Source organism: Pelobates fuscus, chromosome 3 (assembly GCF_036172605.1).
Source record: "Pelobates fuscus isolate aPelFus1 chromosome 3, aPelFus1.pri, whole genome shotgun sequence".
NCBI classification, from domain to species: domain Eukaryota; kingdom Metazoa; phylum Chordata; class Amphibia; order Anura; family Pelobatidae; genus Pelobates; species Pelobates fuscus.
In genome coordinates this window covers 311,221,069-311,244,660 of record NC_086319.1, presented here as the reverse complement: position 1 = coordinate 311,244,660, position 23,592 = coordinate 311,221,069, and the positions used below count along the sequence as shown (strand labels likewise).

At 40.3% G+C, this 23,592-nt stretch overlaps 1 protein-coding gene across 1 annotated transcript in view; it reads right to left on the bottom strand.

Annotated features, from left to right (window-relative positions):
• The window catches only part of AKAP13 (A-kinase anchoring protein 13), a 294,031-nt gene that overhangs the window by 190,067 nt on the left and 80,372 nt on the right, over positions 1-23,592 (bottom strand). The window contains exon 3 of the mRNA XM_063448874.1: positions 21,688-21,730. Coding sequence (XP_063304944.1) covers positions 21,688-21,720 — 33 coding nt within the window. The 5' untranslated portion in view covers positions 21,721-21,730. The remainder of the gene's footprint in view (positions 1-21,687; positions 21,731-23,592) is intronic.

Here is a 23,592-nt window from a genome sequence, read left to right as displayed (position 1 = left end):
GAAGGATCAACTCGCTGGGGTCCAGCTCGCACTTCAGACCGACATAGCCCAGATAAGAACGGACCTGCAGGGCCTGACAGGCCGCATGGGCGCCCTGGAACATGGCGCAAACCAGAATGCCAAACAAACGCAGCAGCTGCAGCAACAAGTTACTGAGCTGCAGCGACAAAATTTAAAATTCGAACACCAGTTGGCGGCACTGGAGGACCAGAGGAGAGCCAAGAATATTAAGATAAGGGGCATAGCAGAGGGAACGCCGGAGACTGAGCTGCCCCACCTTGTACGGAGGCTCCTCTCAGCCCTCCTGACACCTAAACATGCCAAACAGATGATCCCTGAAGGGATGTTTCGTCTCCCACGCCCTGCTAAAGCAGCAAGTACCTTACCCAGGGACCTATTGGTTCGCTTCCCTACTCATAGGGATAAAATAGCGGTGATGAATGCTACGAGAAACCAGACCCCCTATGTGTTTGAAAACATGTCATTGTCATTCTACACAGATTTGTCACGAACTACGATGGCCTGGCGCCGCTCTTTCCAACCTTTTACGTCTTTACTACGAGCACAAAGCATCACCTATAAATGGAAAGGCCCACAAGCGCTACAAATCCTCCACGGCAACTCCCAGCACACGGTCCAAGACATGCACGGCGCACGAGACCTCCTCCCTACTCTAGGCATCAGCCAGGAACTCCTACCTTTGAGAGGACCACAAACAACCACCGCATCGCCTGAGATGGGAGATCCGGCAACGTCCATTCCATTCGTCCCCCGACAACGCAAAGCCGCACACTATGCAGCTGCTACGACCTGACGAGACATGCGGAACATAGGGGTAGAAGGGACGAACCCTGCATCCCTACGGACTGTTAAGCCCAAAACCGTTTAAAACAATCGGACTCCCTTTGAAATGTTCTATATATCTATAATCTTTTTTTTTTATTATGTTCTTGTTTTCTCTTGTTTTAGCTGTTACAATTTATTTCCTGTCAGACAGGGCTGTTCCACCACCATACTCCCATGAGGGTACTCCTTAAGGGCACACCCCTTACCACACGGCAGTAAGGCCATAGATAATGGTGGGCCTGACTTAACTGGCACCCTTTTCCTCTCAACATGGGAGCTGTAAAACACAACCAGCCCCAAGGCACCCACGGCACCCGAGGCCACACGGCGCCGCTCACGCCCAACTCACAGAAACTAGGCCACTAAAGCACCAACCACCCCCCCCCCCCTCCCCCCCTCCCCTGGGTTACGGGGCAGTTTAATTCCTCTAAAGTGTCACGAGACACAAGTCTTTAGCTCCATGCGAAGCGCATAACATTATTTTTAATGCCACCGTCCGCACTAGCTACGCGGCAAGCTGAACTACCACAACAAGGCAGTGCAGATAGGCATTAGCGGCACACCAAGCACACCTACAGTAATAGGTACCCAGCCCACACAACACGAACTACACTACATATCATCTTTACGGTTAGGTAAACAGGATACTCGATAAATAAATATAAAAATGCAGTTCAAACATAGGCCATGTAATAGATATAAACTGTTTGTTTTACCACGCTTGTTATAATGATCATCGCTTGTCCAGCCGACTTGTTACACCTTGCATATGAAAAATAAAGAATTAAAAAAAAAAAAAAAAAAAAATGCTAGTCCCCCCTCCTCCTCTAAATGTGGTCTTAATTAAGCAAAATTTGCTATAAAGATGTCTCATACGGTTGAGCAGCTATAGAGGAAAACGATCCGAGCTAAATAATAGATAAAAAGAAAAAAATTAAAAATAAAGATGAAAATAAAACTTAAAAGATTTCATATAGCTGATAATGTCGGAAAAGGTCTTAGTATCGTCGCATATCTCTTAGACCAGCATCATACTCTTTAAACGTCCCAACGCGCGTTTCGCCGTTACGGCTCTTCCTGGAAGTGGCGTTTTATTTATTTGTTATTTGGTTACTCTTCACACAAAAAGGTCTTTCTCCTAAACAATTTACCCTTGTGTCTTCTTTGTTTTATAGTAAATTCAACCTCCCCCCCCCCTCCCTCCATTATCAGAGTAACCTGACACTTTCTCTCTATAAGGTTACTACCACTTTGTACAACCAATTAAATAACAATACTCTTCATCATTTCTGTTTTGAAGCACACCTTAATAAATAGTTTTTAACAACAAGTTTTCAGATTACAGTATCATCATAAATATTTTTCTTACAGACCCACAATACTCTCTGCAACAAGCAGCTGTGTATAAAGCCACATGATGTTTTGTTTTTGCCAAGTGTATAAATAAAGTCACATGATTCTGTATGCTTATCTGCTGGTTACTGGATATTTAAAGTGTTCTTCTAAACTCTATTCCACCAATTGTTCCATGGAACAATCCACATTTGGGGCTCGAAAGTTTTATGGTCTCCTTATGAACTGAATTATAAACGATTTTGAGAACTATACATAAAAAGAAGAGGTTAGGTAAAAATAAAAAAATAATAATGTTAACATTGGTGACACTGGTACGTCTTCCAATAAGAAATACACATATTAAAACTACACATATGAAGGTAATATTTATGCTCTATCAGAAGGAAAGGATTTCTTTAAATATGTTGGTAAGTGGCTATTGAAGAAATACTCTGTCAATATTATTATTTTAGATCTTGAACGCAACTATTTAAATGCTAAAATTCAATATTCTGAAATAATTAAGTGGACAGAAAAAATGAGGAAGGCCTATGACCAGAAAGCACTATTAGACATGACTTTACGGTCTATTGATCTTTTGGATGTGGTTTATAAAGCCGTGCTTTAAGCAGTGTTGCGTCGCCAAGTTTGCTTGCAAAAATGCAGAGTGAAACAAGATGCCTCTCTGTGCTCATTTGTATGGCAGACATAACTTTTATATGATCATATACATTATATAATCTTCCAATAACAGTATACGCACAGACAAACACAAACTCACACAGCTGGTAAGGCTCCCTTCTTTCTTAGTGCATACTTGCCCGCTTTAGCAAGTATGATGGCATTTACCACTGTATTACGGCCTCCCAGCTTTCCCGTTTTCAGCAGGACAGTCACAATTTTATCCTGTCCGGTTATCACACTTTATTCATGTACAAAAGAAAGAAACATCGCTAAAATAGACCAATCCTATAAATCCTATAAGACAGCTTTGGCGCAACCTTCTGCTGTTTTGTCTTGTATAACACGCTGTATTCACCTGGTGTCCCACATTTGCGGACACCAGGGAACTGTCCCCAGAGAACACAACCACATCACTAGACATGATTGCGCTGTGCAGAGTGCACGAGGACCATGAAGAGAGTGCTTCAGCAGCACTCTACATGGTCATGCATGTAGGGCACTGTCGGGAGGCTGTCCGTCAGCCTGGCGTGCTTGATGTCAGGCTGACACATCCCTTAGTTGAACAGGCCTGCTGACTTTCCAGGCAGGCACCACTCAATATAGTACAAACAGGTTGCGCCAATATTAAAAAAAAAAAAAAGGAAGACTAATAAAACAAAATAAAAAAGGGAATAGAAAGTAGATACTATATAATATATAAAATAAAATACAATAAAAAAAAAAAAAAATAAGCAACAAAGTAGAACTCTTCTAATAGATTCTTATGCAATCTATTCCGTCCTCATTGGGTGTATATGTGGATAGAACAGAGAGAGAGAGAGTAATAGTAATAGTGTAGTATGTAGTATACTTGATTAGTGACAAACAAAATTGCTTAAATTATGGATGTTGTCAGAAGTGCAAGTTGCGTTATTGGCATTGGCCCTCCTCATGTCTGCCCACCTGTCCAGATTCCATACCTCCCAATGCTAGAAGATATGATTACATGTACGTACGTATCTCATTCAAGGAAGTCAAGCAGGACTACCCATATGCAGAGTGGTACAGAAGTAGTCATGTATAGTTTGAGATACCCAGGAGTGTGGAGTGGGGGCACCAGAGGCTAGAAATTAGGGTTGTCAAACTTGTTCATCATTTTGGGACCTCTCTTTTTTACCGAAATACTATTAGTAGTAGCATTTATAAAGCGTTATCATATTCACCATGGCTTCTCAACTCTAGAAACGGGATATATATATATATATATATATATATATATATATATATATATATATATATATATATATATAAACACACACACATACACATACACATACACACACAGGTGATACTCGAAAAATTATAATATTGTGCAAAAGTTCATTTATTTCAGTAATGCAACGTAAAAGGGGAAACTAATATATGAGATAGATGCATTACATGCAAAGCAAGATAGTTCAAGCCATGATTTGTCATAAGTGCTATGAGCTCATGAAAACCCCAAATCCACAATCTCAGTAAATTAGAATATTGTGAAAAGGTGCGATATTCTAGGCTCACAGTGTCCCACTCTAATCAGCTAAATAATCCATAACACCTGCCAAGGGTTTCTTTAAATGGTCTCTCAGTCTGGTTCAGTAGGAATCACAATCATGGGGAAGACTGCTGACCTGACAGTTGTGCAGAAAACCATCATTGACACCATCCATAAGGGTCACTTATGCACGATATTCTAATGTTTCGAGTATCACCTGTATATATATTATTTTTTTACAAAGGCCCTGCTCAAACAAGCGTACATTTTACCAGGATTTGAGGTAGGTAAGGTGGTGATCTGGTCTGACCTGGATATGATCCTGGGTTTTCTCAGTAAAAAGGCACTGGCAACAGGATATTTTGAACAAATTATTCAACTCAAACATAGCAACAGCTTGGTTATTGTAGCCTAAATTTCATAATTCAGATTTCAAATCGAACTTTGAATGTTTACATGTACGTCAGGAGTATATATTTCCAAAAATGTTAATAATGCAGTATTGCTGGTCTGAATATTGTCTATATAGGCAATCTTGGATTATAAAACCATGGGATGACGCAGCATTGGGATTATAGCAGACATGCCATGTTTTATCTTCTTTTCTATCAAACATTACAGCATAAGGGACAATAGATGATATCCTGGCATAACAGTGATGCCACTGTCTGCTCTGGACCACATGCTGGGTTACTGTATATTTTTACACACACTTGTCTAATCCCTGACAACCATCTGCTATCTTTCAGCAAGTGCTTCTGTGAACATCCAGTTAGCACAATGAACAAGGCAGGCAAAGCCATTTAATGGAAAATGTGGACGCCCTAAACAAGATGTTCGTTTACGGAACATAACCTCAAGTAGGAAATTCTGAAATAAAAAACTAACTTGCAATTCAGAATTTTTTTCTTTTTTTTTTCTTTTTCTGAATTGTTGCAATTTAAAATGGTGTTTTTTTTTTTTAGTACCTATAAAAGAATTGTATACATATGAACACAGCAGAACATGCTGCCATGTTAAAGTATGTAAATAATGCACACAAACTGGGAATTTGCGCCTTGCAGTCGCGAGCTGCCAAAATTTAAGCAATGCAATCTTGGCATGAGAGTCAAATTCATTAGACATGTCTCTGTAGAAACAAGTGTTCTGTGGATCAATACCTCCCAAACCAGACTGGTATGTTCCAAGGAAAACATTGATGGGTAACGTGGAACTGGATGTCATCCCAAAAGGTCAAGCAAGCAATCGAGCAAACTTGCTTAGCAGATTCTGTGATGTTCTCAATTTTTACAGGAATGCCACCAAGCTAAAAAGTTAGTCTAACCACCATGACCGCTTCAGTTTTTTTAAGTGGTCATGATGGTTGAAGGCCTGATGTGCAGTGTTTTAGCTTGAAACACTGCACATCAAGAGTAATTAGCACTTGAGTGCCAGGGGTTAACTGCACTCCTAGCACACGTAATACTGCCAATGTAAATTCTGTGCATATCTTAGGTCTGTCATTAGTGCGCATTGGACAATGGGAACAGACATAATGTGGCTGCTCTGTCAGCAAGGGGTCTTATGTGTCTCCTCCCTGCCAGCAGCCCTCCTGCCTCACGATTCCATCTAGTGGAATCTAGTTGTTTTTTTGGCGCCCTCCCTCTCCTCTTGCCAGCTCAGAGTGTGTACATGTGCCCTGAACCGGCAAAATGGTTCATTCAAAGGATTCTTTATGAGAAGTCTTTTATGGGACTGTGCACCAAATGACATCAGGAGAGGGGCGTGGAAAGAAGTGCTTGATATCAGGTAAGTAAAGGTGCTTTCAAATTATTTATATACCGATTAGGAAAGGGAGACAAAGAATAATACCCAGTACGGTATTACTTCTTTAAAAAAAAAAATATATATATATATATATTTATAAAGCTTGGAGTAACCCTTTAAATTGATACAATAAGGCAAACATTACCCAGTGTTCTCAGATTATCTCATCTCAAATAAATAAATCCACAATATTACCAAAGTTAAGAGCTGTACTCTTGAAAATGCTCTTCCTTTAATCGTGGTGCATCAAATGTCTCCCATGCCCTGTAGGCAGCAGGAATACAGTTGTAGGTGTGTAGGGTATGTTTTATGTTCTGGCAGGGGAGAATTAAAGACATTTTTATTTTTTTTATTATCACAATTCAATAATGACGTTTCTTTCAAGCCAATGGCAGCACAATACTAATTTTCTGGGCAGTTTGGACTGCAGCCCCTACCTCCTCGTCTACCAGTCTTTTATGTTGCTCCCCTCTGCATTCCCACTATGCCATTCCACTGAGTGACTGCATTTCTAGCCCTACATTGTCCTTTAAGCTTGCTATTTAATAGGTGAATCTTTTCATGAAACCTTTACCCCAATTTTTCTTTACATTGCTTATTTACATCAGTCACTGGGTATGATGTTATGTTTTTGTTTAATGTGTTTAACTTTTCACGGACGACAACCAGCCTTTCAAAGAACAGAAAATAAATGTTATACTTTAACAGTAGGACATTTTATTGTTCTTTCCATTTTTGACCTATCGGAAAATTAGCCACTTCTGGTGAAGACTACTAAGTGGCGGACTGGAGAATGAATAATATCTGAAAAGCACAACGCAAATAAATTTTCTTTACGATGAACGTGTCAGACAGGGGTGCAGACTAGTTTACTTGGCAGGAGGTACTGTTTCTGGTTAGGCTCAACTATTTATAGATATTGTGAATGACTTCACTTTCTGCATTATCAACCCAGAGACCACTAACCACCTGATAATCTGGATATGGGAGGCAATGAACTGGGTCAAGAGTACAAAGGAAGGTCAAAGTCATTGTAAGCAGCCTAGCAATTTAGTGGAGCTTTCAATAACAGATAAGGAAACATCCAGTTTTATCCATCAACATGAGTGACCATGAGGTACAGCCAAGAGGTTATGCAGCTTGGAAATAGTCCAAGGTGTTTTTTTGTTTTTTTTTTTTAAATCCAAATTTAATAGCAATAATTTTTTTTAATAGAGTTCCAGCATATTCCACAACACTGTGCAACAAGGTTACAGACAATGTTTTACATGCATGCTTTCCAATAACAAAAGACATGGATGCGACAGAGGATGGGGCAGGCAAGAAGTTGTGGGCCCACCAGAATACGGGGTGTTCATACCGATTTAGAAAGTGTGTTTGTCTAGTTATAAATTTACAACCTCTCAGATTGGTATATACAGACTGACTGTCTGGCAGTACCCTATCAGGGTAGAACATAAGCAGAGCACTTTTGAAGTGCTCTGCTCATGGCCTTAGTGTCCTGAGGATACTCTTTGCAGAACTTCTAATGATGCTCTCCTCGTACACTAATTGGGGACATTTGCCTTGCGTCATCAGATGCGGGACACTAGGGAACAAATCCGGACATCAAGATGGAACCCCAAGTTCAGGACAATCTCAACAGATCTGGGACACTTGGGAGGTATGAACACAGATTAAAGGGACACTATAGTCACCAGAAAAGCTACAGCTTAATGTAGTTGTTCTGGTGAGTATAGTCAGTACCTCCAGACTTTTTGCTGTAAACACTGTCTTTTCAGTACCTCCAGTGCCCACTCCTAAGACGGCTACTAGAGATGCTTCCTGGGGCAGTGCTGCACATTCAGTGTCTGCACCCTCTGCATGGAGACACTGACCTTTCCTCCTAGAGATGTACTGATATAATGCATCGCTATGAGGAGATGCCGATTGGCCAGGGTGGTGTTTGACTCTGCCCCCCAGCCAGCCTTCCTGGCTGAGATCATCATAATTGACCATCGCAGCCAATCCAATGTTTTACTATGAGAGAGCATTGTGATTGGCCAAGATAATCACTTTCTGATTATGTCAGCCAAGGAGGCAGATCCGGGACAGAGCCAGCACCAACAGACTTGGAATAAAGTAAGATTTTACTATATTTAGTGGGGGGTTATAGGGTCAGGAAAATGTTTAGTGTTGTATAGTGTTACTTTAACATAACACAAACATAGCTGCATACAGGTACAGTACAGACGAATAGTTTCTCTTTTAAGCATCACAACACAAAAGCCTTGACCCACATTTTAGCCATCTAATTGAATATTTCAAACATGTTGCAACTCAACCTGACTCCAGTAAGGTACTGTGGTTTACGGACATTTTATAAAGACATTTTGCAGAAAATCCAGTAAAAGCAATGCGCTTAGCATGTTTTGCTCATATCAGAAAAATTTCAAGGATTTCACAAGCATAGCTCCTAACATTTCAAATGGACTAAGAGGGACACTTATGTTATGGGGTGTGAGTTGGGGGGTGGCCAGCGGCAAAGCAGTTCTGATAAATTTTAGATGACATAATTTATGTAACTAAAATGTAATTTAGAACAAGAACTATGCATCTTATTAGCACAGACTGATTTCTAAACATATATTGTAGTTTGAAGACACATCCAAAAATAAACCAAGACAAACCAACAATATGGAGCTTCTAGAAATGAGGGACATTAGCATGGAAAAGACAGACAGAGGGATAGAACCCAAAATGGGGACTGGCCTTCCTAAATCAGAACTCTTGGGAGATATGCGCAGAGAATTACAGTCAAAAGAAATGCTTTCAGAACTCAAAAGTAACTCTGGGAAGATTTACAAAATAGAACATAATAACAGAATATATTAGAAGAGTTCTCAAATGATCCACATGTGTTTGTGGGTTTTTTGTTTTGTTTTGTTTGATGTAGAAGTGATGGTAAACACAAGCACGAGAGGAAAGAAAAAAAAGAAAAACTAGAAAATGACTATATGTGTAACAAGTGACCTCCAGATGTGAAACAGGAAATTTCACCACGTGCAGCATGCTACATACATAACGGAAGTACAGGCCAGGATGGGGTTAGAGATAATACAAATGCTATCCTGAGAACACCTAATATAAACTGCCAAAAATATCCTTTCATCACCTGAGGGACCGGACATCTCTTTGTTTTCCAAATCAGGCTATAAAATGGTCAGAGCGGAGCTCATAATAATTAACATGGCATTTCACTGTAATTATTTTATACACAAGGAAAAACAGGGGAGGCAGGGAGGGGATGGGCAAAAACAGCACTGACACGAGCTTTACTTTATATCTGGTTTGTAGTGTCTACAATGCAAAGCTAGACTCTGAAGCTAAACTAATGAACCCAGAGTATAAACAGCTGTCTGGGTTGGCTTCTAAGTACATTTTCTAAGTAAGGTCTACTAGCTGAGCAAAGCAAGTCATGCATTAGATTTAACTTTCCAAAAAAAAAAAAAAAAATCTCGTCAAAGGAATTCGCAACTTAAACAGTTCATTGTGTTTCTTTCCACAAACATGACAAAGAATCACAACTATGGTAAAGTTCTAGTGTTCGTGACTTGCATGCTTCAGATGATTATCATGCCTTGTGTGCTCATGCTATAAAGAAATGTGTACAATAAGTAACCATATGCGCAATTTCTGTAATATATGTACTCCATCCTTAAAGGGACACTATAGTCACCAGAACAAATGCAGCTTAATGGGGATCTGGTGTCTATAGCCCTGCAGGCCTTTTAATTTAAACACTGCTTTTTCAGACAGCAATTGCCTCTATGTGTGTAACTAGGCAGTAATGTAATCACTCAGCCACTAGAGGCCACTAGTCACTCAGACGGCCACTATTATATTATTTACACAGAGCCAGCAAGTTCCGTAGCGCTGTACAATGTGTGGACTAACAGACACGTATTTGTAACCAGACAAGATGCACACACAGAAACAGAGCGCTTCAGGGCCCCATTCAATGAGCTGGTAGAGGGAATGGGGCATAGTGACACAAAGGGTAAAAGTAGGGGTATCAAAGTAAATTGCTAGAAAAGGATTCACCGAGTGCTTAGTATATTATTTTTGACAGTTGCAAGAGATGCGTCAGGGTGTGGGGATGAAAAACTTTTAACAGTTTAATTGATATGCTTTGCTGAAAAAGTGAGTTTTCAATGATTTTCTGAAGGAATGGCAGTCTAACAGAAAGTGTAGGGAGTTCCACAGAAAAGGTGTAGCCCTGAAGAAGTCTTGAAGGCGATCATCAGAAGTGGGAGTACGGACAGAGCACAGATGCAGGTCTTGGGCAGAGCGCAGGGACCTAGACGGGACATACTTGTGCATTAGGGAGGATAGGTAGGTTGGAGCAGCATTATGTAGAGACTTGTTAGCAAGCACCAGAATCTTAAATTGAGTCCTATATCTTATGGGAAGCCAATGTAGGGACTGACAGAGGCGGGAGGCGTGGGAGGTGCGGGCGGACATGTAGAAGAGCCTCGCTGCCACATTCATTATAGATTGTAACAGTGCAAGCTGGGAACACGTAAGACCACTGATAAGGGAATTGCAGTAGTCAAGGCGAGAAAGAACAATGGCATGGACCAGCACCTTAGCCGCATCCGGCATTAAATAGGGGCGGATGCACTATGTTTTTGAGATAAAAGCATCAGGATTTGGCGATCTACTGGACATGAGGGGTGAAGGAGAGGTCAGAGTCACACCAAAGAGAACACCTAGGCAGCGATCCTGCAAGATACAAGTGATGGTAGCGGCGCCATTTACTTGGATGGTGACAGACACAGGAGTAGCAACACTTAAGGGAGGAAAGACCAGAAGTTCTGTTTTGGACCGGTTGGGTTTAAGAAAGTGAGCAGCTATCCAGTTGGAAATCACAGAGAGGAAGTCAGAGACACGAGTCAAGATGGGCGGAGAGAGATCAGGAAAGGACAGGTAGATTTGCGTGTCATCCGCATATCACTGATAATGGAATCCAAAGGAGCTTATGAGTTTACCAAGGGAGGAAGCTTAGATTGAGAACAGTAGGGGACTAAGGAGAGAACCTTGGGGAATGCCAACTGATGGATTGGGGAGAAGAGGCAGAGCCAGAGAATGAAACACTGAAAGAGCATTGGGAGAGGTAGGATAAGCACCAGGAGAGAGCAGTATCCTGTAGACCAAGATTACAGAGAATGAGAAAAAAACATTGATGATCAACAGTGTCAAAGGCAGCAGAAAGATCAAGGAGAATTACGATAGAGTAATGGCCACGAGATTCAGTAGCGATTAAATCGTTGGATACTTTGGTGATGAGAGCGGAATCCAGATTAAAGCGGGTCAAGCAGAGTTGGATTAGAGGTCTGTCAATCTCGCCTACACAACTCTCTCAAGGAGCGAGATATGGTGGTAGTTGGATGGGGAGTTGGGGGTCAAGGTTGGGTAGGGATGCACCGAAATGAAAATTTTTGTCCAAAACCAAAAATTCAGGATGCCATTGGCCAAAAACCGAAAAGGACTTTTCCCCTCAAATTATTTTAAAATATATATTATATATATATATATATTTTTATAAATAATTGTATTAACATTAGACTTTTTAATGAATCTAATACTAGTCAGCATTGATTCTAAGACTCCTTTGGTTGTAAGCACTAGCTATCCAACCAAACTCCCAGGCCTCATGCATCTGAAATTCATACTGTGAGCAAGATTTCAGCCATTGTGGATGGTGTTCAGTTGCATAAATTATTCATAAGATGGCCTTTGACAGGAATTTGCCAGTCTGGCCAGTTTGCTGCATCACTTGACCAGAAGTATTTTGCCTGACCCGGACCCAATCTTGGCTGTAACTTTACACAGGCATTACCAGTCATTGCAGGCCCAAAGTAACTAAGTGAGATATAATATAATGAATTATACTTTGACAGCTGTCAAGTCAGTACTGCATTATAGGTTAGTGTGTTTTGCCACTCATAATGCAGGCTTACTGATGTACAATACAATCAAGAAAAAAAAATTACCGACTGGTATTTCCAGTGTGGGAATGTATTCATGCTTTCAAATTTAATTTAAATGTGAATCTTAGAATGCTTGTCTGGATGTTATACACAAGACATATGGATGCTAGCATTAGTCTAGTATAGGTCCCATGTGAATAAACCAGCAGAAAAACAGCTCTTGGCTTATCTGTTGCAGGTGATCCCAGAGAGACTGATAGTCAATCAGGTGCAGAGAGGGGAGGGTGCAGACTTGCTGCTAGGTGCTTCCAGTTTACATCCCAAACTGTCATGTGACATCCCCACAGGGAATGTGAGGATAGGGGAGCTATAGAACATGAAATCTGTAAGTAAAGTGAGAGGTTTATCTTTGCCACTACACCCCGATTAAAATAAATTGGAGTTGAGCTTTAACAATCCTTTAGTACAGTAGAAACCTTAAAATGATTAGTTTTGGTACCTGCAGAGTCCTCAAGCTCAGCTCAAGAAAACTGGTTGGAGTTTAATAACATTTTTATTTTTCTTATTTCACCAGCAGGGTAACTGCTAGTCAGTTTAGGCAGTCCCCCTACTGGCAGATCCTAAGCCAGCTATACTGACCATGTGATCGCTTTTTCAGAGCAATAACATGGCCCCCGGGGGCCTAAATTGCAGAGGGGAGACTGCCTGGGCTGTCAGGCAAGTCCCCCAGAAGAGGATCGCGGTGGAGGTAAGTAGGAGCTGGACACTGGGGCTTGAAGCAGTTAGGGACATTATAATGGGGACGGCATAGAATGTCCTAACGGTGTTAAGGGGTTAAAATAGTGGAGTCTCCGCACACTGAAAAGGTCAATGTCGGTTGATATTTTCCCTGAGGAACCATCACTTTGGGAGCAACGAATTGAAAAGGGTTTTCCGAGTCGTCCATGAGTAGTAAAAGTACTCTCACTTGAACGTCCGGGAGAGTTGGGATGTCTGCGCACACGGGGGGGAAGGGAGGTGTAATTTTCGGCATATTTGATCCTTTTTTGGCTGAAATTTCAGGTGCATCCCTAAGGTTACTATTAGAAGATGCTGCTTGGCACAGCAAACCATCTTGCCACGTATGTGCAATAGCCTCCTAATGCTTTCCTCTGAGAAAGATTTGGATTGGCTGAGAGCATTAAGTTTGATGATGGGACAAGGTGGGACAAAATCACTCTTTTACTCCATCTGCCCAAACAATGCTCATGATTTTGGAGGAAATCATACCACAAAATTCTGCAATGCTCCAAGTTATATTGCAGTTATAACAAATCAGCAAGGGAGGAAGGGAATGCCCACGTCAGAATTTAACAGCTGCCTCAGTGTTTGGAGAAACACTCTAAATGGCTCTCATTGTTGTCCCAACAAAAGATTAAGTGCCACCTGGCTTCTGCCCATTACATTTCAAACTAAAGGATAGTTATTGTTATAGAGCGGTTACTCAATGTGTCTGCTCGGCCACTAGGATGGAAAATGTCTAAATATAAAATTAACGAACAATAAAAAGTGTGCCTTTGTAGTAGTACTGTCAAAAAGGTGCTGATCCAGCATCAATTATGTACATTACAAAGTGTTTCCTTAGAATTGTGTTCAAGGTAATGAAGCAGAGCCAACTCTTCCAATTAATACAGGCTACTTAGGAGAAAAATCAGCATTACATTCCATAGACTTAAATCCCTCAATACTTATTTGATTACATCATAGCAGTGGTAAAAATATTTTTGAGAATTTATGAGATTTTAAAAAGTCACTGAGCATTACATAGAGATCCATAAAAATAAAGAAAATACCGTACCTACAATTTTTTTTTTCCTCATAGGAGCCAGCAGTATTATTCACAGGGTTTGCAAGCCTTCCATTTCAGATTTTAAATTAAAACATTTTCAATTCCAAACATTGTAGATAAAACTATAGAACAAGGCACCCAAAAGTCAGGCTCCCAGTGCTTTTAGAACTACAACTCCCGTGATGCGCTGGCAAAATTAGTATTGAATTGAATTTTTGCAATCTGTAGGGATCTACCCTTTTCGCAGCTATGTGTAGGAGGAGGAAACCCTAGTGGGAAAAAACAGAACTTTACTTTCAGTTCTTCCCTATGAATATTGAACTTCCACTTGTACAAAACTATTCCTTTGGGACACTCTAGAAAGAGTAATTTAACAAAGTAAGTTTCGAGCAGGGTCCATCAAACTATTGTTCCTGAAACATTTTATAATCGTGTCAATTATTGTAAAACTACCTTTAGAATATTGTAAAGTGCTGCGGAATGCGTTGGCGGTATATAAAAGCAGATAATAAAGCAGCAACTATTCACTGATCATTAGGAATCTAGTGACTCACATCTGTTCTCAGGCGACTTCTCTTCTGTTATGTCATTATGTTCCCTTCTGTTCTCTGTGCCTTACAAGGATAGGTCCTTGGTCATCTTCTCATGGAGACGTAATATTGTTCAACATCATATATACAGAATTACAGAGTCACATTAAAAATGTACTTGAAAAATCTGTGTTTACCAACAAGTAGATTGGTCTAAGAACAAATATCAGTATTCTTAATCCTGAGTACCATTAAAAAGCCGCAAAATAAAGCTTTGTCATTTAAAAAGAACCAAAATAGTGCAAACTGAACTATAAAGAGATTTGCTATTGGGGTGTTACATTTCATCACCCTCCCCCAGTATCAGCATAGGAAATATGAAAAGGAGTCACCTAAATTTGTAGGGAGTATTCAGATACAAAGGAAGGTACAGAGCAACCATAGCATTCTGCTGGTTAGGCTGACAAAGCTACTTAACACCCATTCTGCAAAGAAGCTTGTATTCATCAAGTTAAATGACATCATTATTCTAATGATATTGTATAGATTTAAAAGTCAAACAAAAGCCACTAAACAATTACAATAACCAATATTTATTTTAAAAAAAATAAAAAAGGTTTGCATTTAAATTTCCATTGTACAAGACGTGCTAGATACAACATTTGCTTTTATGAGTTCAAAGCACAGCTATGCGGCTGTAAAATATCCCAACACTGACTTTTTTGTAATGACTTACTGGCCAATTACTCAGCCGTACAACATGTTCTCCTTTTGCAGTCACCATATCTTATAATTAGCCTTTGTCTACAATTTGCTGCTGCTGGCAAACATTGTCTTGGGATTGCCAGCCTATGCATAAACACAAGATGTCCCAAACAGTGCACCAGGGAGTTTATCCAATGTTTCCATAGCTTTTCAAATAACTTTTCATGGAGAGTTTGAGTACTATCCTCTATTGGTATTAAAATGTTTACATTTCCCAACTACCAGTAGTGCTATAATGCTAATTATACTTAATGGAAGTAGAAATCTAAAAACAAAATTTAAAACCAACATTCTATCAACTACAATATTGCGGAGCTTGAACGTTTCTCTTAAGAAGGGGTGTCAGATACATACTGACACACACACACACACACACACAGATACACACTGACACACACACGGACAGTAAAAAACTGATGGCTGATGGGAGTGAGCATGCACTCCTCTGCCCCCATTCTGCCTGTACAGCCACTGCCGCCTCCTCTCTCCATTCCTCCTGTGCGGCTCTCTGTGAAGCAGGGAGGAAGTGACAGGCTGTCATCACTTCCTCCCTGACAGCTGCTACTACAGGGCCCCGTCTGGCACTTAAAGGGCTGGCACCCCATCGGGCCCCTGTGTAGCGAGGGAGTGGGGGCCAAAATACTATAGAATATCTTGGTAACCAACAAACACAATCTGATATACATTGTATGTCAGAGTGTGTGTGTGATTTCCGGGATATTATACAGGATATTCCAGGCTTACACACTGTACATTCGGCTTCCCAGACATCTCGTCCCTTTCTAAAACACTTACATTTGGTTTTTAGATCCTCATTGAATTTACACTTTTGTTTCGGCATGTTTCTGGAATTATTGATTTTGCAGTTTATATACTGCTTTTAAAATTGTCAAACACCCCCAAAAGAATGTTTATTTTGCAGCTCTTGGTACTGGTAGTGCTTGTCCCAGTGCCACAGTCAGACACCAAATAGTTTTTTTTTCCAGCTGATGTCAACTAAATAATGCTTGTATCACGGTCACCCATTGCACAGCAGGTGGGGGCCGTAAATAATAATGGGGGGAAATCTATTGTCCACCCACCCCAGCCCATGCCCATTTGCAGCGGGTGAGGGCTCTAAATAATAATAGGGGGGAACCTACTGTGTGTGTCTCCAGCCCAAACACATTGCAGGCGAGTGGGGCTGGGGAAAAAAAATAGGTCCTCCTTTTTCCCTTTGGGCCCCAACCTGTCGCTAATAGGTGGGGGTTGTGGGGAAACAATAGGCCCCCCCATTGTCATTTAAGACCCCCACCTGACGGTAATGCTTGGGGGCTAGGGGAGACAACAATAGGTTTTATTATATAGGGCCCTCACTTGCTGCTGCGTGGTGTTTCTGGGACACACACTAGATTCCCTATTTAGTTTAATAGCCCCACTCACGGGGCATGGGTGGGGGCTGGAGGGGGAAATTACATCCTCCCCCAATAATTATTAGACTAGGTGACACCATGGGGACCTGTGTTAGGACCCCTTTATTGGATTGGGTAGCTACTTGCTGCTCACTGTTTAGTAGACATGCCCGTACATTCAGAACAGCGAGTAGGGGCAGGGGAGAGATTTGAATCTCCCTAAAGCTAACACGAGGGTCATATTAAGCACAGTTTCTTGCCACTTCAATTGGTACCTGTTACAAGGGAGACGCAAACCAGTAGCTCTCTCCTTGTAATAAACTAAACGAACAAACGAAGACCGAATTAAAAATCGTTCTTCGTTCTTTCTTCTGTAGATTCTATTAGTTTTTTCCTCTTTCTGACGAATGGATGAATAGTCAAACGTGTAGAGCTGGGCATGCATGCGAATTTCAAAGACTGAGCTAGTGTGGGCAGATGAAGCTCATGCGGTTCACGTCATCCAGGAAACACAAAGATGGTGACGGCTTGGACATAGATCTGGACAAGAGGTAAAAAAAGGGTGAAATGGAGGATCTAGGGGGACAATCAAATGTAGAGGAGTTGGGAAGGGATGGGATTTAAAAAAAAAAACATGAATCTTCACTTTTATTGGCCCTCTTGATAACTCCTAGCTGTCAGAGACCAGAGAGGGTTTCCTTTATCAATAGTTTTGAGATGCGGTTCAAAGCAAACATCAGGGCTTTTTATGTGCCATGTGTCCCAAAAGCTTCTCTATATGAGGCAATGGAGCTGCCACAAGAAGATGGTTTTGCCATAGGATTCAAGGTAAGCAACTTAAAGGACCACTATAGTGCCAGGAAAACAAATTCATTTCCTGGCACTATAGGGTCCCAGCCCCCCCCCCCCCCCCACCTCCCCCCCTCAGGGCCCCACTCCCACAGGGCTGAAGGGGTTAAGACCCCTTCAGCCACTTACCTTTCTCCAGCGCCGTGCTCCCTTGGGGGAGGACCCTCTGCCGACGTCAGAGCCGAATGTGCATGATCAGCGCCTTTTCACTGTGTTTTTCATAGTGAGAATCGCGGAAGCGCCTCTAGCGGCTGTCAGTAAGACAGCCACTAGAGTCTGGATTAACCCTCTCAGAAACTGCTATGTTTTCAGCTGCAGGGTTAAAACTAGGGGGACCTGGCACCCCGACCAGTTCATTGAGCTGAAGTGGTCTGGGTGCCTATAGTGGTCCTTTAAGTATTTATTTGTAATATTGGAGTATGCCTTTAGAACTACTAAGCCATGGGAGTAAACACCTACACCCTCAGTCTTCTCTTCTTTCCCTCCCGGTCCATGATTTTTTCCCCCAATGTTATCCTTTAAGTGTGCGGATTTTAATTTTATTCTTAGTATGTTTTTCTGCTCTTCTTTCAGCTAACAAAGTTGATGGTTTAATCGGTTTCTATTTTTTGGTTGCTTTTTCCATATCACAAAAAATGGAAGAATATGCTAGGGGAGAAGGTCCTTTTATTGTACTATAAGTTCTGCTCTGATACGTGAGGATGCTGGAAAGTATTCCTTGAAAACGTAAAGAGAATAGCATAAATAGTCAGGACTACTTGCTCTGAATGCCCTGGCCCAGTGCTACAGTTGGTCATGTCAGCTGTGTGGTCCACATGCTCTTTATAGGAGAATGTATCAACATTTCTAAATTTATTTGTATATTTGTCTATGATTTGAACTCCTTTCTGTTCCTTAATAAAATGTATTTAAAACAAAACTAATAAGTCAATTGGGCTTGCAGCTGCTGATGAAAGAGCAAAAAGTTGTTAATTCTTCATAAAAAAATAAAATGAAAAGTAAGTAATAGACCTTTAAATACGTGCGAAGGAGCATGAAGTCTTTCTGAGATGTACTACCAGCTACATGCAGATGTGGATCTGCTGGATTAAATTTTACACATCCCAAACGCTAAAATCCATGGACTACTAGAAAATATGATTCTAGAGACAAAAGTGAGATTCTCTGATCTCTCTTGTTGCTCATAAAACATGTCTATAGCAGACAGTGAATAATTTAAATATTATGTGATGTATGCTAAATATCTGGACTGTATAGACAAAGTCATTAGTTGTGCAAGAGTATAGTCATTCTTGAATCAATGAATCAAATTAATTAAAAAAATAAATAATTCTGAACTCATTTCCTCCAGAGGGAATATGTGACAAATGGCTTATGCAAATACAGATATGCAGGCAAGTCAGATGTGATAAAGGGGTTAAATATACACCACATGAAATTTAAAAAAAAATCAGGCATATTTTGTTTCATTAACAGACATTAAATGCATATAGAGATATCCCTATCTGACCTCAGAAAAACGGTTCTAAATCTGTACCTTTCAGATAGTACAATAGCACATATTATGCCAGTCATAAAGCATTTGAGCCCTCTGCTCTCAAAGTCAAGATTAGCTTATCTTCCTATTCCTGTTATCTAGAGTAGGAATGTGGTTACACTTTAAAAAGTTCAGTTGAACAGTAGTCAGGGGGAAAGCAACACTCTGTCTGCGTTCTAATTTCAGCAAAGCTTTATTAACAGTCTTACTGATTACTGCTTCCCAATGTGCATGAATGGCTTCTCAGGACAGCAATTAAACGTAAGTTGTAAAACAAAATATTATTCACACAAACAGGGCTCAATATTTCCATTAGCAAGTAGAAATTGACCTCTCGTGAGCACACACGGGATGGACGGACACTGACTCACATTCAACAGTATTGATAGGTTACTCACATCAGCTGAGCCTTGGCTTTGAACACCGAGCCATGGTGCTTCCGTCTAATAGCACTATAACCACTACAGTGTCTGTGGATATGGAGTTTAGATAGCCCCTTTTATGGCCTTTTTGGCCAGAAATACTACTTGTCGGCCAAGACCATGCACAATCTGAAGGTCTGAAACGGCAGAACATGTTTAGAAACACTAACTCAATTACCTGCATGGTCTTTGGTTAAATAAATGAAGCTTCTAACTAAAGAGGATTTAATCGTGGTCGACCCCTTAGGGGAAGGTAGATACTGCATTTGTGTTAAATAAAACATGATGAAACATAACACATACATAATACACACTTTAAGACAGATTTCATTTTAGAAAACAGATGTGATTAAAGGAATGCTCCAAATACCATCATCACTACAGCACGCTCTCATTGGCTGAGAGGGATCAGTCGACACTCTACCAATAATTAAAAAACTGCATTGCAGGGCTTAGCTCAGGGGGGTTAAAGAAAGCTCTTAAGCAGGACTGTCAGTCTTTCTTGGCTGTACTGGAGGCATGGAGCTGCATCAGGCAGACCCCAAGTAAAAAGTCAAAACATTCTAAAGCAGTTTGACTACTTATAACTTACTCACACAAACTTAAAGGAACACTATAGTCACCTAAATTACTTTAGCTAAATAAAACAGTTTTAGTGTATAGATCATTCCCCTGCAATTTCACTGCTCAATTCACTGTCATTTAGGAGTTAAATCACTTTGTTTCTGTTTATGCAGCCCTAGCCACACCTCCCCTGGCTATGATTGACAGAGCCTGCATGAAAAAAAAAACTGGTTTCACTTTCAAACAGATGTAATTTACCTTAAATAATTGTATCTCAATCTCTAAATTGAACTGTAATCACATACAGGAGGCTCTTGCAGGGTCTAGCAAGCTATTAACATAGCAGGGGATAAGAAAATCTTAATTAAACAGAACTTGCAATAAAGAAAGCCTAAATATGACTCTCGTTACAGGAAGTGTTTATGGAAGGCTGTGCAAGTCACATGCAGGGAGGTGTGACTAGGGTTCATAAACAAAGGGATTTAACTCCTAAATGGCAGAGGATTGAGCAGTGATGCTGCATGGGCATGTTCTATACACCAAAACTGCTACATTAAGCTAAAGTTGTTCAGGTAACTATAGTGTCCCTTTAAAGGACCACTATAGGCACCCAGATCACTTCAGCTCAATTAAGTGGTCTGGGTGCCAGGTCCCCCTAGTTTTAACCCTGCAGCTGAAAACATAGCAGTTTTAGAGAAACTGAAATGTAAATGTAATGTAAACACTACATTTTCTCTGAAAAGACCGTATTTACAGCAAAAAGCCTGAAGGTAATGATTCTACTCACCAGAACAAATTCAATAAGCTTTAGTTGTTCTGGTGACTATAGTGTCCCTTTAAGGTAAGTGGCTGAAGGGGTTTTATCCCCTTCAGCCCAGCGGGAGGGGTGGGGGGGGGCCACGATGGAGGAAGGGACCTAATTACCAGTTTTCCTGGCACTATAGTGCTCCTTTAAGATACTTTTGGGTAATACAAAACTGTATCCCCACACCTATGAGGCATTTGAAAGGAGGGTTTCACTTACCTTTATGCCATCGCTAGGCTGGTATTGCTGCTGAGGCTCTGTCTCCCTAGCTGAGATCATAAAGACTGAAGTCTAGAATTCAATGCTTTCCCATGGGGAAGCATTGGAAGGCTATAGCGCATGTGCAGCATATCGCTGTGCTACACCAAACAAACACTATCTAGAGGCACCATCTGATTAATAGCAGAATCTGACTCTGTTCTCACAGAGGAATTACCTCTTGTCAAGAAGACAGTCACTAGGTGTGTTTAATGGAAAGATTAATGTATGCTTATTGGAAGCATTGCAAGTTTATGCAAAACTGCGATGTTTTACATTGTAGTGTTGAAATGAATTGGCCACTGAACCCAGATCACTTCATTGGGCTTCTGGCTCTCTGAAGGGTGCAGTGAGGATGAGTAGTAAACGTTGGCAGGGAAAATATTGCAAATGAGTTAAGATACATAGTTTAATTTCTTTAACTAATATTATGAAAAATCCTAGGATGTGACATTTCCCCTTTAAAAGTTACATTTAAAAAAAGAAAAAGAAATACATTTTATTATGATTACACATGAAGCCTGGTTCGGATCAATTTTAAACAAGCATATATAAAATAAGATTAAATTAATATTTACTTACATATAATGGTGCTTGCTGTTGATTAAGTTTCATGACCAGGACACTGTTATAGAGCAAGAAGAAAAGAAACTATTAACACGACCAAGATAATTAAATTAAATAATATAATAATAAAAAAATAATCACAGCTTCTTAAAATTAAAGTTTGCAGCAGAATTTTACATTGAAATATATTTTTTTTACATTGAGGCAGGGTTCATAGCTGCAGTTCATAAAGGTCATTTACAGTCTGAAAATTGTAAAAAAAATTAGGTAAGACCTACAAAAACTCACTTGAAATTTACCCAATGCTACTTTTATTTAACAAAAAACAGCAGACAAAAGAAAAAAGATGTGAATGGTCTTCAGATATAAATAATCCTCAGGCCATTCCCATCGCCTGGAATTCTGAGTAGTAGTGTGTTGTAGGTCATAAACTGGCTACAGAAAATGAGAATAAAGGTGAATAGAGACCAAAACAATAATAAAGAAAAATAACTATATACAATAAATCTGCAAAGCACTAGCACTCCTATGCCAACCGAAGGGATAATGTAGCCGGGGTATATAGTAATAATTGTGACCAATCCTAAATACCAGCTTTAATGAAACAAATAATACTAGAAGGAAGAGGTACAATTACTAGTGCAGAACCCCTGACATTAATTAATTATCTTCGGTGTCTAGAGAATACCTGTGTATATATGCACCCTCCAATTATATTCTATATGTCTGTACATCAGGTTTACATCAAGCAGCACAATTGACCTCAAGCACCAAGACCAGTTTGCAAGTATCTATCAAATAGTAGACAACATGTTCTCAAGACATCTGCACCACAGCTATATACAGTAGCTATACAACTGATTTGATAAGAATACGTTCTACGCAAAGTTCATCAAGTTCAATGGGAGAAACCATCTGTACACATTGCACTAGAACACGTACATGAGTACAATAAAACACAGCTGTAAACAAATATAAAGATTTGCACATTAGATTAGTGGCAACTTCCTAGAATCTCAAGTACCATAGCCAATTCCATCAAGATGCTATTAGGACACAGAATCACTTGGTGTCGCTACAGGGAGTTATTTATAAAATTGTCTTTTACAGAATTGAGAGGCAACATTGTAAACCAGGTGCAATTAGTATGGAGAACAATGCAATGGTTCTGATGTTTCTGTTCTCTGACTGCCACTTTTAGAACTTCACTCCATCTTTAGAGAGGTGAGGTTACATATATTTCCTTCTAGGTCCCTACAAAACTAATCCTGAAAATAAAAATTCTATGACGGCCAGACAGGAGGCAGCACCTTTACTTAATGCCTTGCAAGTGTGTTCAGACCCTTGACCAATTCTCACATTTTGCTGAAAACAATCTATATACTGAATTTTTGTCCTGTGTGATAATTTATCTGAAAACATTTAAAGTCTAAAATTATTTTAAGCGGATATTGGTTTTCTAATGAATAAATAATATAAAATGCTGTTTTGTATGTATTTTCAACCCATCTGCACAGAACCTTTACGCACCCAGTAGCGCAATAACCCAGGAAGTGATCCTGTCTGGGTGACAGATGATGCAGCGGGTGCACAGAGCACCCCCCTTTTGCCAGAGCAGGGACCTGCCTACCAGTTGCATTGCCACACAGCAAGTGCCTGCTCTGCAGATTCAAATATTAAGAGCAGACCTCACAGGGAGCAAGGGAGCTGCTGGAATCAATCTGTACACTACCCTGTACTTTAACTGAGAGATGGGATGTGCCACTAACCCAGCCCTGGCATAAGTAAAGACTGCTGCCGGGAGCAATTTCCCGTATATCATTTATAGAGGCTGGGGGCCGAACTATTTTTCCCATAAACTCCTCTTCACAGAAGATGTAACAAACACATAGATCAGAATTAGTGACTTCTGATTGGTGG